Source organism: Poeciliopsis prolifica, unplaced genomic scaffold, assembly GCF_027474105.1.
Source record: "Poeciliopsis prolifica strain line A6 unplaced genomic scaffold, Auburn_PproV2 SCAFFOLD007, whole genome shotgun sequence".
Lineage (NCBI taxonomy): Eukaryota > Metazoa > Chordata > Actinopteri > Cyprinodontiformes > Poeciliidae > Poeciliopsis > Poeciliopsis prolifica.
In genome coordinates this window covers 15647757-15662042 of record NW_026562382.1, presented here as the reverse complement: position 1 = coordinate 15662042, position 14286 = coordinate 15647757, and the positions used below count along the sequence as shown (strand labels likewise).

General features: G+C 35.5%; 1 protein-coding gene across 1 annotated transcript in view; it reads left to right on the top strand.

Annotated features, from left to right (window-relative positions):
• The first annotated feature begins 548 nt into the window (after positions 1–548).
• The window catches only part of LOC129361172 (general transcription factor IIF subunit 2-like), a 47115-nt gene continuing 33377 nt past the window's right edge, over positions 549–14286 (top strand). Inside the window, exons 1-4 of the mRNA XM_055031907.1 lie at positions 549–621; positions 789–862; positions 1042–1060; positions 2195–2339. Of these exons, the coding sequence (XP_054887882.1) occupies positions 556–621; positions 789–862; positions 1042–1060; positions 2195–2339 (304 nt within the window). The 5' untranslated portion in view covers positions 549–555. The remainder of the gene's footprint in view (positions 622–788; positions 863–1041; positions 1061–2194; positions 2340–14286) is intronic.

The following is a 14286-nucleotide window of genomic DNA, read 5'->3' as shown; positions in this document are numbered from 1 at the left end:
AAAACTTTTTTTTTTTTTTTTACTTTTTGAATCTTTCCAAGATTTTTTTTCAAGCTAATTTTTGACTTTTCAAGTTTAGAAATTAATTTATTTTTAAAAAAATTATCTTTGAGAAAATGTCAGATTTTTCCATCATAATTGTCTTCCTTCCATTTGCTTTTAAAAGAAGAACAAGAAGAAAAGCAAGAAGGGAAAAAAAAGAAAAAAAAAAAAGTTTTCTTCTTCTTCTGTTCCTTTTCTTTGGCGGTTGTTAGGAAACTAAAGGTTTGTATTACCGCCACCTTCTGGTGGAAATACAGTATAGTTGATGACGGCATGATTTCTAATTCAAATTCGATCAAACAATTCCGTTTTCTTTAAATAAGTAATGATTTGTATATGTTTACTTCTCAAATTATTCTTTCAGTATATCTATTATAGTACACTTTTCTATATTTTTCCAAACTCTCCTCACATCTTCTCTCTTCTAATAAAACATGTTGTATTGTTTTATTTTGAAAGTCAGGAAGTTTGACGCTTCTTCAACACGTGAAGGCGCTGTTTTCAGAAACAACAATGTCCGACAAAAAGGAGGTGAATTTATCTGGAGTCCGACAGAATAAAGGCGTGTGGCTCGTTAAGGTTTGTTCATGTAAACTGAACTGCATATTTGCTCAGATTGAAGCTCACAGATGGATCAAAAAATGTCTCTGTGTTTTTCTCACAACTTTAAATGTTTCATGATCATTAGCTAAGAAACAAACGCGAATAAAAAACATTAATTAGCGTTTATTTTCACCTCCCGTCAGGTTCCCAAGTATCTATCTCAGCAATGGGAGAAGGCCACAGAAAAGGGAGAAGTTGGAAAGATATCAATAGAAAAGTATGTATCAAAAAGTTCTTTATCTGTCAAACCTGCAGATTATTAATCGTGATATCTGATGTTTGGCTTTTCTGTGCTGCAGAAAAGCCAAACAGGCAATTAAATGCAGGCAATTAAGTAAATGTTAATTTATCCACAAATCAGTGATGCATATTTTGTTTGTTTTTGTTTGTTAACAGAAAACAAGGAAAAACAGAGGTGAGACAGATTTTCATGATCAAACCATAATTTTGTTCTCCTGTCATATTTCAGCCATAAACTTCAACATTTGTTTGGTGTTAGACGGACACAATGTTGCCTCGCGTTTTCTTTGCTCAGTAAGCCACAGATTCTGCATTTAGGTGTGGACTTTGAGCCATTCCGTATTATTTAATTGTAACTTTGCCTATGTGCTTGTTTTTTTTGCTGGCCTCTCATAAGTTTCCCCTATGATGCTGTCACCATTCATTCTAAGATAATGAAATTTCAGTCTGATCAGTTCTGCCTTCTCTGAGTTTCTTTCAGAATGATTTTATGTTTTAGGGCCTCTGTCCCTTTAAATCCAAATAAGTTGCTCTTGGCCACACCCCTGTTTACATTTGCATGTGAAAACAGCTGCAAACACATGGAAAATCCTTGAAAAGGAGAAGTGGAGCCTCATGCACAACCAACAAGAATGCAGCAAGTACGGTAGTTTCTGAAACAACAAAACACTTGTCTTTTCCAGCAGCCATTGTACATTGCACACATCAGGAAAACTAGCTGACCAAATGTTCTGGAGTTGGAGCTTGGGTTGCTAGGAAACGGGTGGAACTCTACTGGGGTTGCCAGGCTGTGCCTGTCAATTGTTACTTAATAATCCAGAAGTTTTTGAAACGCCTCAGATTCCATACACCAAAACGCATACATTTATTGCCAAAAAATGGATGGGTGGTTTCTTTCTAAGTGCTTGTGCTGTTTTTAGAAGTAGCAGAGACCCCAAAGGAAGCACAAAAATGTCCAAAATGTGTATTTTGAATGATAGATCCCCTTTAAGTGATTTCTGAAGGCAAATATAATCCCAGTTGATGTGTGTGGTTGTTTTGCGATTAAATGTAAAGTTCACAGGGTGTTAATACTTTTGCATGGCTCACCATGAAGCGCTCTATTATTTCGGTTTCCTGTAGTCGATATCCTCTTTCTGCTTTGTTGCGCCCCTTCTCTGTTTGTTCTTACATGACTCAACTTCCTCCCAGGAATCAATGAAAGTTCACTGCATCATTTCTGACCCGATTAAGCACAAGACAGACGATAACATGACTTGTTGTTTTGTATCGACTGAGCCGTTTGTTGTCGTTTTTTCTTTCTTCTCAGGTGTGTTTCACTCTAAATGAGGAGCTGGCTGCCGTGACGTCTGCAGGAGAGAAGGAGGAGTCCCTGCAGGCCCCAAGGGAATATCCCTTCACGATGCACACAGTGGGTGCACAGACGATGGCTGTCTTCAGCCAGACCGACACAGGTCAGTCCCATACAGACCCTCTGACTTTAATGGTGTTTGCAGCACCTGATGAAATGGCCCACAGGACAGTAAGATAAACTGAGACATTTCACAATATTTTCACATTCAGATTAATTTTTCTTGGTTAGGAGCTTTCTCCTCTGATTGCACTGTAAAATTCATGAGATTACTGAGACCAGCTCCATATTTGTGGAGGACATTTTGCTGCCAGGCACAATGTGTCATTCGTCCTTTCAGAGCCAGCATTTGCATCAGATCAAGAGCTTAAAAATAGCTGCGACTGTATTGTTGAGGTGCCTGTTACTGTGTGACCAGAGAATTACCAATATTTATTAGAGTTTTGCTCTTAATTCTTTGAGTACAGGAATTAGATTTATAATTGGATGATTCATTGATTATATCATTTAATTCTTATTGAGTCAATATTTTTTTAAATTTGGGATTTTTTTTCACCAATGCACAGACCTGTCATAATAATCAATAAATCAATGAATTGGATGATTAATTAAAACAAGCTCAATAATTTACATTTACTTAATTTATTCTTTTTCTTTTTCTACCAGAAAGTGAATAACAAAAGTCTTCAGTTTTGGTTTCACTAGCACTTTTTTCATTACAGTTTTGTTTAGAGACTTCATAAATCATTTTATTTGTTGTTTGTGTTGGTTTGTACTTTTTTGGGGGAATATTTTTTATTTCTGGTGAGATGGTTGTATCTTGATAATTAATATTTTTTCTTATTAAAACAACTTTTTCTAATTTTAAGAAGATTTTTCTGGTAAAATGGTGTCTTTTTTCTGCATAGCACAGCCCTAACACTTCATTGTAGAACACTAGTTGAAAATCTTATCTGGTATTTGTAATTTTGATTTCAGAAAATAAAAAAATGATTAAAATTTGAAATTGGATCTGGTATCAAAAAATCTGAGATTTTATTGTCAAGCCACATTGCCCAGTCAGAATTTATAATGCGTAAAATTAAGTTAAACATTAAGATATTTCTGTAATTCAGTCATTATTGCAATAAATAAAATAATAGCAGGGGTTTTGATTGGAGAGCGGCTCTCCACCTGCCAGGCCGGCAGCACTCTGCGAGACATGAGTGATTTCCTCTGAGGTGGAAAAAGACTGCATAATTGGCCGATCTTGGCTTTTAAACAAAAAGCATATTTTGGGTGTTTCCCAAGGCAGGACCGAATTAGTTTAAAGCACGCTCTTTTGCAGAGGGGAGCGTGTGAAAATGGAGCAGTGAACAGATGTCTGGTACAGTTTAGCAAGCAGAGAAGATGAGATTAAGAGAAGAGACAGCAACAGACCAACAAACTGTACATTATTTATGCCATTTGTTGTTTTTAATTATAGGTTTGTTTCAGTTTAGTTAATTAGCTACCCAAATAATTGGGTACATAGATTATTGTTTTTGAATTTATGTATTTGTTTTTGTCTATTCCATCACTTTATGAATCCAGAAATATGTTTCCAAATGACTATTTATGTATTTATGTGAAAAATAATCAAACTTAAATCACTGTAAATATAATTTTAAAGATTAATGGGATTCTTTAGAGAGGCTTAAAAAGGGGACCTTTTACAAAAACAAAATATACATATATTTTGCACATTTTTGTATTTATGTTTTACTCTCATCTGCTTCCAAAATCAGCCATTTTATGGCAATAAGTTTATGATAATTAAGTCACGCTCCATGGGCACTGCGCCCCTCGTTACCTAGCAACCCCACCCACCCGAGCCCAGCCTGTTACCTAGCAACCCAAGCGAATTCCAGCACATTTTGTCAGTTGGTTCTGAAAGGAGCTCAAAACAGCCAGAGTAAAATCTCATTATCTGAGAAAAACTGTAGTTAACCTGTTTTGTAAAGCGTAAAGGGAATGTTATAGGACAACTTTGATATCTGAATATGGATTGATTGTAATAAACCGTCGATGTTGTATTTTTAAGCATCATATTTTGGTTTGTTTTCTTTCAACCGATCCTTAAATTATTGTAAATATAATTTACCGTAATTTGCATCTTACAGAGGAATAGTCCCAAAGCATGACCTTTCAACACGTGACAGAACAGTAATTTTTCCCACTTATATGTTGGTTAAAGAAGCAGTTTCAAATGTGGTAAAAAGTTCTGTTGGATTTTAATTTCAGACATCTGAGCCCGAAGGGTATTCAATTTTTTCCCCTGCTCATCCAGGTTTATTCCATCACCACCCTCATACGCTTTAAGATGTTCCACACTTTCAAGTGCTCAATACCTCCTACATCCAATAATTCACAAAATTTGCCGGAGTTGACACGGTACAATAACACGGCTTTATTCTGAAGTAACTGAAGCGGTGGGTGGGTGAAAGTGTCGCTGGGTTATAATCTTGAGGATGTAAACGTGGGAATACAGCAAACAGGAGGTTTAAAAACCTTTTAGTTTCTCCCGAAAGGTGTAACTGCTGCAGATGGAAGGCTTGAACGGTGAAAGTGTGATGCTGGAAGCTAGAAGTGGGATAAAGTCCTGTGAGATGCGGTGGTGTGTAATCTGTTATTTACCTGACCGCCGCTCGGCTCCGCCCCCACTCGCCTACAGGAAGGAGCACCGGTCTCCCACACACTGCTGCTCTCTGACACACACACATTTCACTGACAGGTACTGACAAGACATGTCAGTACCTGGACATTAACAGGTAGTTTGATTTGCACTTTGCTTTCCATGAATCTTTTCTTAGAAAAGATACATTTGACTCTATATGCTGTATTAAGATACAGAATTGTTCAGATTTTTTAGATTAAATGGGAAAAATAGTGCTGAAGTGTATCTAATTTAAGAAAAATAGTGGTTTATTTATCCATTTGTATCTGATAGATAGTAATTTGTTTTAATATGGTGCAGGACTGTGGACAATAAAAGTGAAATAATTTGGTTAAAAAGAAAGAAGAACAACCTTTGAACTTGAACACCACTCTGTGTTTTCCCATTTATAAACAAGCAGGCAGGTCTGAGGTGGCTGAATAGAAACAGCATTAATCATTCTTGCATTTATTTGGTGTGGAGAGCTCTGAAAACAATAAAAACAACTTTTTTTTTATGAAAAATGAGAGTGGTGATCGGCTTTTGTTGATTGCCTGCGTCTTATAATATATACATTACAAAAACGTTAATGTGAGTTTTGAAATATCTTTATCTTCATATTTTTTGTCAAACAGAAACTTCCATCTCTTCCTTTCCGACTGATCCAGCGCTGTACTTGTCTGTAAGTTTGGACACGGGATTCAGCTGTTGCCTCCAGTGGCTTTAATCTCTTTAATCCCAAACCAATTTGCATTTCATCCGCCCCTGTGGTGAAAGTTTCAAATGAGCCGGCAGCAACAAGAGGTTGCTTACGGAGACGTACATTCGCTCCTGACTTGGCTTTTGTGCTCCGAGGCCGCTAGCAGAGTATTCCTCCATTATTTCCTCTCCTGTGGTTCTGCATTGTTCCAGATAAGCACCAGGTATTGATAAAGAGGTTGCTAAGGAACAGGCTTCGCTACCACAAAAGAGGAGAACAGAAAGCAGGACTTAATGTTGTTACAGTGTGATTTTTCTCTCTGCTGCCTGGGAGGATTTTCATTGAAACCTTAAAATATTTGAGTGCAGTGAAGTGGAAGCCAGAGTTTGATCACTCTTTTCATTGTGAAGTTAATTTCATCACAACTTTGCATAACTTCTTCAACTTATTCCAGAATTGTATATATAGACTATAAACAGCTCTGGAAACAATTAAGAGACCAAATAAAATGTTCAGTTGCTCTGATTTTACTCTTCATGTTTGAGTAAAATGAACATTGTTCTTTTACTGACAACATGTCTCTGAAGTTCTGAACCAAAATTGAAAATTTATTAGCAGAAAATGAGAAATGGTCAAAGTAACAAAAAGATGCTGTGCTTCCAATTAATGTAAAGAAAACATCAATACTAGTGTTTTAAATCACTGTTTGGCGGAATAGTCATGAGGTTTTAACATATATGTACTTTTTTGGGAATATAAAAAGTAAAAATCATGGGAGTAACATTTCCATGTTTAAACATGTTAGCTTATCAAGGAGTCAAATTATAAACATGGTACAAATAAATAACTTTTCTTAGAAATTCAGACAAAATGAATAGACATAAATATCTGTGTATTAAATCAGCTTTGCAAAATATATTTAATTTATTTTGCAACACAGAATAGTTCACAATAAATGGAAATAAAATGTGGCATGGGTATCAAAATATTCATCAGACTACACTGCAAAAATACTAAATCTTACCAAGTATTTTTGATGTAGTAGTTTCTAGTGCAAATGTTTTAATACATTTGAAATAAGAGCAAATTCTCTTAAAAGTAACTTTTCAGCAACACATACGGATTTATTTTAATAAAGTAATTCCTTAATATGGATGAAAAAGTGCTTGTTCCACTGGCAGATTATTTCACTTATAGCAAAACATTTTCCCATGTTATGAGTTAATTTATCTGCCAATGAAACTAGAACTTTTTCATCAATATTGAGGAAATATTTACTCTTATTTACCTAAAATAAGGCTCTATATCTTGCTGAAAAGATACTTTTGAGTCAGTTTTGTCTTATTTCAAGTTTACAAAGTCCAGAGTTTACACTTGCAGAAGAATTGAATTTTAAAATAGCCTTTAACATTTACAGCCATACATGATAATCATAACTTGAATAATCTAACTGGGTTTGTTTCCTTTGAAAACGATGCTTCACTTCAGTTTTACATTACTTTGTGTTGCTTTGTGGCATAACGTGGCATTGAAATACATGGATATTTGTTGTCATAACATGCCTGGAAAAACACCACAAAGAGAGAATTCGTCAGAACAAAAACATGAGAATCTTTGAGGAAAAGTGATGTCAGATTTGAAATATGGACAAACTTGTTCTGGAAATGTAAAATGTTGCTGATCTCCCTCATTTAGATGTTTTGACACATCTAAAGTAAAAATGTTTCCACACCATAAATACTTTCTCTGCGTCCTCTAATAACCGAGTTCTTCTCTTTGACTTTGATTTTCACAGCCTGACTCTCACGAAGACTGGCAGCAAACTGCATGAGTCACTGCTGGTAAAACTTTATTTCTGCAGCTCTTCAGCTGCCACCTAAAAGACAGACATGCCTCTCATGTGAAACCTGAAATATGCTTCACTTGAGTAAGTTGAGAAATTTCTGTGTCTTTAAGAGTCAGTGCAAGTCTGTCTAGATAAGATTTTAGATTTCATTTAAATCACAAGTTGTTAATGATGGAGGAACCTTTTCTATGATTTTCACACTAAATCCCCAAAGCAGCTGAATTTCTTATCTTTAGATCAAAATCTAAGCTTAAGTAGCGATTTAAAAGTATTTAGTATTCTTGTATTTGCTTGTGTCTGATTGGGTCACTGCTGTTTTTATTCTCCCTACCTTCAAATAATTTATGTATTATTGAGAATGTCTGAATATAAGCCACACTGTGAAAATAAAATAAATTATTTACATAGGCTGCACAACAAGCGTCCCATGTTGTTTGAGGTTTTATTTAGGATTTTTAATGTTTTATTGTAATGATTGAACTTTTTAGTTATTTCACTTTTACCATTAAATGTTAAATAATGATGATAAAAAAGCCAAGGGGTTTTGTGTTAAAACATCTTGTGTTGTATCTACATCCTAAATTTAGTTGGTTGACTGTCATTTATTTGTTGACCAGATCTTTTTCTTCAAGCTAAAAGTGAGAAAAGCAAACTAAAAATGAATAAAAGTTTTATTAAACTAACTGTTAAATCTGCCATTTTATTTGTATTCCTGCCATTTAAATTTACATTTTTAGTATTTAAATTAAAAATGTTTTAAAAAAGAAGATAAACAAACAGTCAGGAGGACAGAAAAGAAGCCTGTTCTTACATAACCAAAAACAAATTTGTTTCACAACTTTGTGTTTGAGAGGAGGAAGAAGTGAACACTTATTTAATCCTACCTTTTTATTTGCAATTTATAATGTTCAATAAACTTTAAAAATGCAAAATCTCATCAAAATGTTTGCCTAAAAGAGCAGAAATGAAGCAAATGTTGTCACTTCACTCCTCTGGATATCACAGACATAATTAAACTTTGTTTTCCTTTTTAGTTATTTAGCGTAATTTGTAGCAAATCATTTAAATGTGCATGTTGGGTTTTGTATAGGTTAGAATGTTTTTGCCACAGTTCTGATCTGTCCATGTTAGAGTAACACAGTTAGCAACAATAAATTTACTTTTGATTCTCTCTAAAGTAACTTCCTGTGAAATTGGAGGCCATTTCTGCAAAGACTTGTAGAGAAATTATTTGCTGGAGGTTTAAGGCTCTGCTTTTCTAACTTCCTCTTGCAGCTAGCTGTGTTGCACTGCCAATAATGTTGTGTATGTCTTTCTTTTTATTTAGTTTGATTAATTTTGGTTCAGATTACCAAATTATTTGGTGAGGTAAAACATTTGGACAGAGTGTTGGACTTTTGTAAAACTCCATTTTGGTCGATGAGCATATCTGTAAGTTGAAATGTAATTTCTGTAAAAGGTTTCACTAAATTTTTGTGCAGCCAGATAAATGGCCTTTCACATGCTGATTCATTACTGAACACATCTAAAACACTCGAACAGTGACAGCGTTTTGAATCCTATCAGTCACGACTCTGGAAGCAGCACCGACTGATGGATTCCCGTCACTCTGGGACAGAGAATACATTAAATATCCTCTATTGATCACATGTCTATCATGATGTATATCATTGATTTATTCTCCAGCCCTGTCAGAAGATATTTAAATTGGGGTTTGCTTGTTTCGGGTGCTGGTAGGTGAATTTAAAGCCTGGTCCATGTTTTGTGCCGTTGGCACATTTCAGGCTCGGTTCTGTCTCTGCTTCACAGGGAGGCTTCACTTCCTGCAAACCTCTTGGGCATCTCGCTGTCAGAGCTGCTGAGAGCTGACGGCACGCTCCTGCTGCAGTTCGTTGCTCTTACAACACCAGTAGAAACTAAATTATTTTTGCGGAGCTTTTCTCTTTTTTTACTTACATTTCCGCGCCATTTATTCGTTTCATGTTCAAGCCAGCAGCTCCACTGTTGGAATGAAAAACAAACTACAGAGAATAGTGAGATTACTGCTTCATCTACTGTCCATGCATACAGCTGCCAGGGTTTTAATGATTAATGAATACTTTTAATTTAAGTTAGGCCAATTTCGGATGTTTTTTTTTTACTTCCATTTGGGTTTCTACTGCTTCTAAAAACAGTCAAAGCTCATAAAAGCCCATAAAGTTGTTTTTGTTTTTTAGTCAAACAATTTGGTTTTTGGTGTCCTGAAAACGAGCCATTTCAAAAGCCTCACAAATGTTGCAGTTGACATGCACTGGTTGTGGATCAATGAATCAAGATAATTTGCAGGGTTTGAAATTAATTAATCACAATTAATCGCATTTTAACAAAAACCGACATATCCTAAAAATAACTAACGAAAAGGATTTTTTTTCTATTCAAAAATCCTTCTGCTGCTAAATTAGAAATGAATTTGATAATAAATATATTGATTGATTTTAATCTATTCTTTAGGTAATCCAAGTTAATAAAATTAACCCCCAAAGAAAAGCGACTTTTTTGTTTGTAAATGTTGCTTGTGCGTCAGATATACAGGCGTAACAGAAACGTGTGAATGCAAAGGTTCCAGCTGCGTGTCAAAATGCAACTAAATAGTTCACAATTTATAACATTAAAATCTATTAAATTAATTGAAATTTTGACTCAGCTGGTTAGCAGCTACCTAATCGATCCAAAACGAACTAGTAACCCAGACCATGATGCTGCCTCCACCATGTTTCTCTATAGGTATTCTGTACTCTAAGTAACATTTTGTAGCCTAAAACTCAGCATTGGTTCCATCAGACACTTTTTTCTACAAGTGTTTTGGAGATTTTCTATATTTTTCAAATAGTTATTAGTTCTGATAAAAACCCAAGAAAATGATTCCAAAATAAAACACAACTTATAAAGCTTTTAAATTTTAGATTTAAAAGTCTAGAATTCTAGACAAATGCATATAAAATATTTTATGTGCATTTGCTTGATGATTATATTTGAGAAAATGTAATGTTTATTGCTTGTTTCTTTTATGACGTAAAGCAATTTGAACTGCATTGTTGTTGAAATGTGCATTAGAAATAACCTTGACTTGAGTTTAGATTAAAATAAGTCCATAAAAATCCCCCAGAAACAAAATAAAACTCAACACTCAGAAGTTGTTCACAACAAAGAGCTTTACTGTTGTCAGATTTTTGAGAAGCATCCAAAGTTGATATATTCAGAAAAAATACGAGGATTTGAATATTTTCTTCTTGAATGAAGTATTTAGATTGAAGCCAAGAACAACTGTGTTACTATAGAGCTGAAATGTGTGAAAATGCTGCCTAAAAGCTTTTCAGTGCCACGCATCCTGTTGAAATGTTTATAGTGAGAATGTAGAGCATGTAACCTTCCACCCGAGCGTCCGTGTGAAGGAAGCATATGGAGGCTCAGTGAGCGTAAACCCAGAACGTCGAACCTTCAGAAAACAAAAACAGACATTTCACAAGTCCAGATTTGAAGGAAGAAAAAAAAAAGTAACATGAACTTGAAAACTTTCCCAGGTAGAAACACCTCACAGTTGTCTTGTTTGTTTATTAAATGAACTGATCTGCTGAATGCTTGTTTGTGATCACATAAAATAAAAGAAAAACAACCTTTAGGTGGAGAAAAAGTCATCTCCTGTTCTGCTTCCTGAAATAAAGCTTTATCTAAGTTCTGCCGCGCTCCCACACAGCAACACGTGGCAGCCTGGGCAGCGATGGGGGAAATGTGCGGCTTGGTTGCCAGTGGTAACGTGATGCAACCTTGTCAAGAGTTTAAGGAGGCTTTTAGCGACAAAAGATGTTACAAAACCATCTGACAGGTATTATATTTTCTGTGAAGTTGCAAAAGAGTAAGTTGAGTTTTGATTCTTCCCCTTATTTGAAGTTTTAATCTTCTGAGTGTGATTTTTGGAAAGAATTGACATCCTGAGCTTTCTGATGTATTTTTTAATAATAAGCTTTATTTGAGGAGGTTTAGTTTGTAACATATGAGGTTCCGAAACAACCACTTTGACATGTTAATTTAAAACAGAGCATTATCTAGGATTAAGGGGGACTTTTAATTTTTTTATTTCCAAAAAATAAATAAAAAGTGAAATCATGCATCATTTCCTTTCATTTTCCAATGTACTCGCCACGTATTGTTGGTCTTTTGCTTAAACTCCCAATATGATGAACTAAAACTTGTATTAGTAATAAAAATATATCTTTTTTTTTTTACTTGTTGAGTCAAAAAACTCAACAAGTCACATGCTATGCGCTATGGGAAAACATAATAGGATGAGGATCAAAAGTTTGCTTTTAGGAACATAACAGATTGACAAGACAATTTGGGGCCGCTATTGAAGGCAAAATTGCTTTTAGAAAATTAATATATTTATACTGGGTTCTGTACCCAGTATAGACATATCCTTCCCCCAAAGCGTCCGTGTGAAGGAAGCATATTGTCAAATTTTTGAGAAGCATCCATTTGTACAGCAGATTTTATTTTTTGTGTGCGCTGTATGATGTCTGCTGGAAAAAACAAGTGTTTTGTCTTTGACTTACCATTCTGACACCACTCGCTATCATCTTGTTGGTTGTGCAGTAGGCTCTACTTCTACTTTTCAAAGCTGTATGGTTGTGTAATTGTCAACTACCTTAATGTCTCCGTTTTCCTCCTGTTCACTCAGACAGTAGCAGGTTGGTTCCTGCTCTCTCGGCTTGCTGTTCCAAACTTAGTGAGTTCTGGTGTCGGTCTTCAACTATATGACTCGAAGCATAAATGATGGTTTTCAAATGTCAATGTCCCTGCAAAGCCTGCAATTTTAGCTCCGAGTATAGAGAGCGGGAGCAACACACACTGTTACACGTGTGCCTACACACACACACTTGTCAGCTGTAGCCTTTACTTTTCTATTTTCTCTGGGTGAACATCCAGCAGAAAGGTGTAGGACTGGTTGGTTTGTTTTTACACCCTTGTTGTTCTGCCTCTGCACTTCTAGCTGCTATTTTCAAGCCGCCTCCTTCGTCGTTTGTTCTCCTCTTGTCTGTGTTTTTATTCTTTTTCTTATTCTAACCATTAAGACTGGGCAATAAATCCATTTTTGGGTTTTGAAGATTTAATTTTTTGGTAAATTGGGAGGATTTTTGCTCCAATGCACTCCATGTGTTTCCATATTTCAGAGTCAGGGCAGCACGTCCAAGGAAGCTATCTTGTTTGACAAGCAAGTTTTACAGATTTATTTATTGGGAGTTTGAGTTAATTTTGTGATCAAATATTAGGACCAGGCTCTGAGCTTTTTTTATGTGAAAAAAGTCATATTATGAGAACATGAAAAATTAAATTTAGGAATGTTGAGCTCATTGTAAATTTATAGTTTCACATGTGTTTTATAGATAAATATTTAATCTTCAAACACATCAACATCAAGTTGATGTGTTTAAAGATTAACACATCAGAACTTTGAAATTATTATGCAAATCTATTTAAAAGAAAAAAACCTCACAGACCGAACTACTCACATCAGACCATGAAAACTCTAGAAATCTGTTTTAAAATTTATTTTTTTAGTGACTTTTATTGCCTCAGAGAGCAGCTCTCCCCTACTCAGCTCCTGCAGACTAGCCAGCAGCAATTAGCAAACACCTGGTGGAACTGCAGTGAAAAATTGATTGGAAAAATGTTGTTAAAGGGTTAATAGATGATTGACGTTGTGATGACTCCCTGAAGACGGAGTTTCAGAAAAAGCAGGAGCTTCTTAAAGAGACAGACACCCAATTTAAAGGTGTCAAATTACAATTTAAAATTTTGTTTAAGTCATACTTAAAATATGACAAAATTTTTATAACAACTGAAGGCGGTATTGTTACATGATTGCATTATAAAGTGGCACTTTGTGAATGGAAAATGCATTTTACCAACTCTTTTAAAAAAGGATGATTGAAATAAAAGCCACTTTTTAAAAATATATTTTTTTTAAAAAATAAAATTGGATGTGGTATGAAAAAAAATTCAAGTATTTAATTCCTAAGCCATATCATTCAAATATCCATATCCATCCATGTTAATATAGTTTTTAGTTTTGTGTCTTTCTTTTGGTTTTTTAAGAGTTGAAATTGTCTTTTTCGGCTGTCTGATTCTCAAAGTTAAAGTTAGCAGCCTGGCATTTCTTCCCCCTCATCTTCATCATCTCACCTCTGCTCCTCCGTCAGAGCTGCTGCTTTTTTGGAGGCGACAGATAAGAATCGGGGCGCTGTTAGTCATTTTCTGGCTCAGCGATGCCACGCAATAAGGACGAGCCGTTTGCCTGGCAACAGGTGGAAAGATCGGAGCAGGATTGTGGAGGGCGCTGTGGGTTTGCGCTGCCCTTATCAGCCCGTTTGACTGCCTCCGATGAGGCGCCGCTAATAAGGAAATCAGTCACTGTCATAAAAGATTCAACAGGTCGGATGTTGGTGACAGTTTCCTGCCAGGGGCTTTTATCTTTTTTCAAATCTTGATGTTTTTTGCGAGCGTTTTGCCTTGTTGTCGTCGTGTTATTGCAGAGTGAATTGTGGATTTGTTTCACCTGATGAAAATGGTTGTCATAAAGGACAGAGCTGGTTTCAGAGAAAGCACAGTTGGCGGTAAAAATGAGGGATGCTGTTCATTTCAAGCCAGCAGATTTCTGCTCCCCACAGGGATAAGCTCTGCAATTAAAAAGTTCAAATAGGCAGCGAGAAGAAATGTAACTTCTTTCATAAAGGGTTTTTTTTCTCCTTCAAGTGGAGGAAAGGAGATTAGTCCTTTTCAAAGCTCGGGGAAAA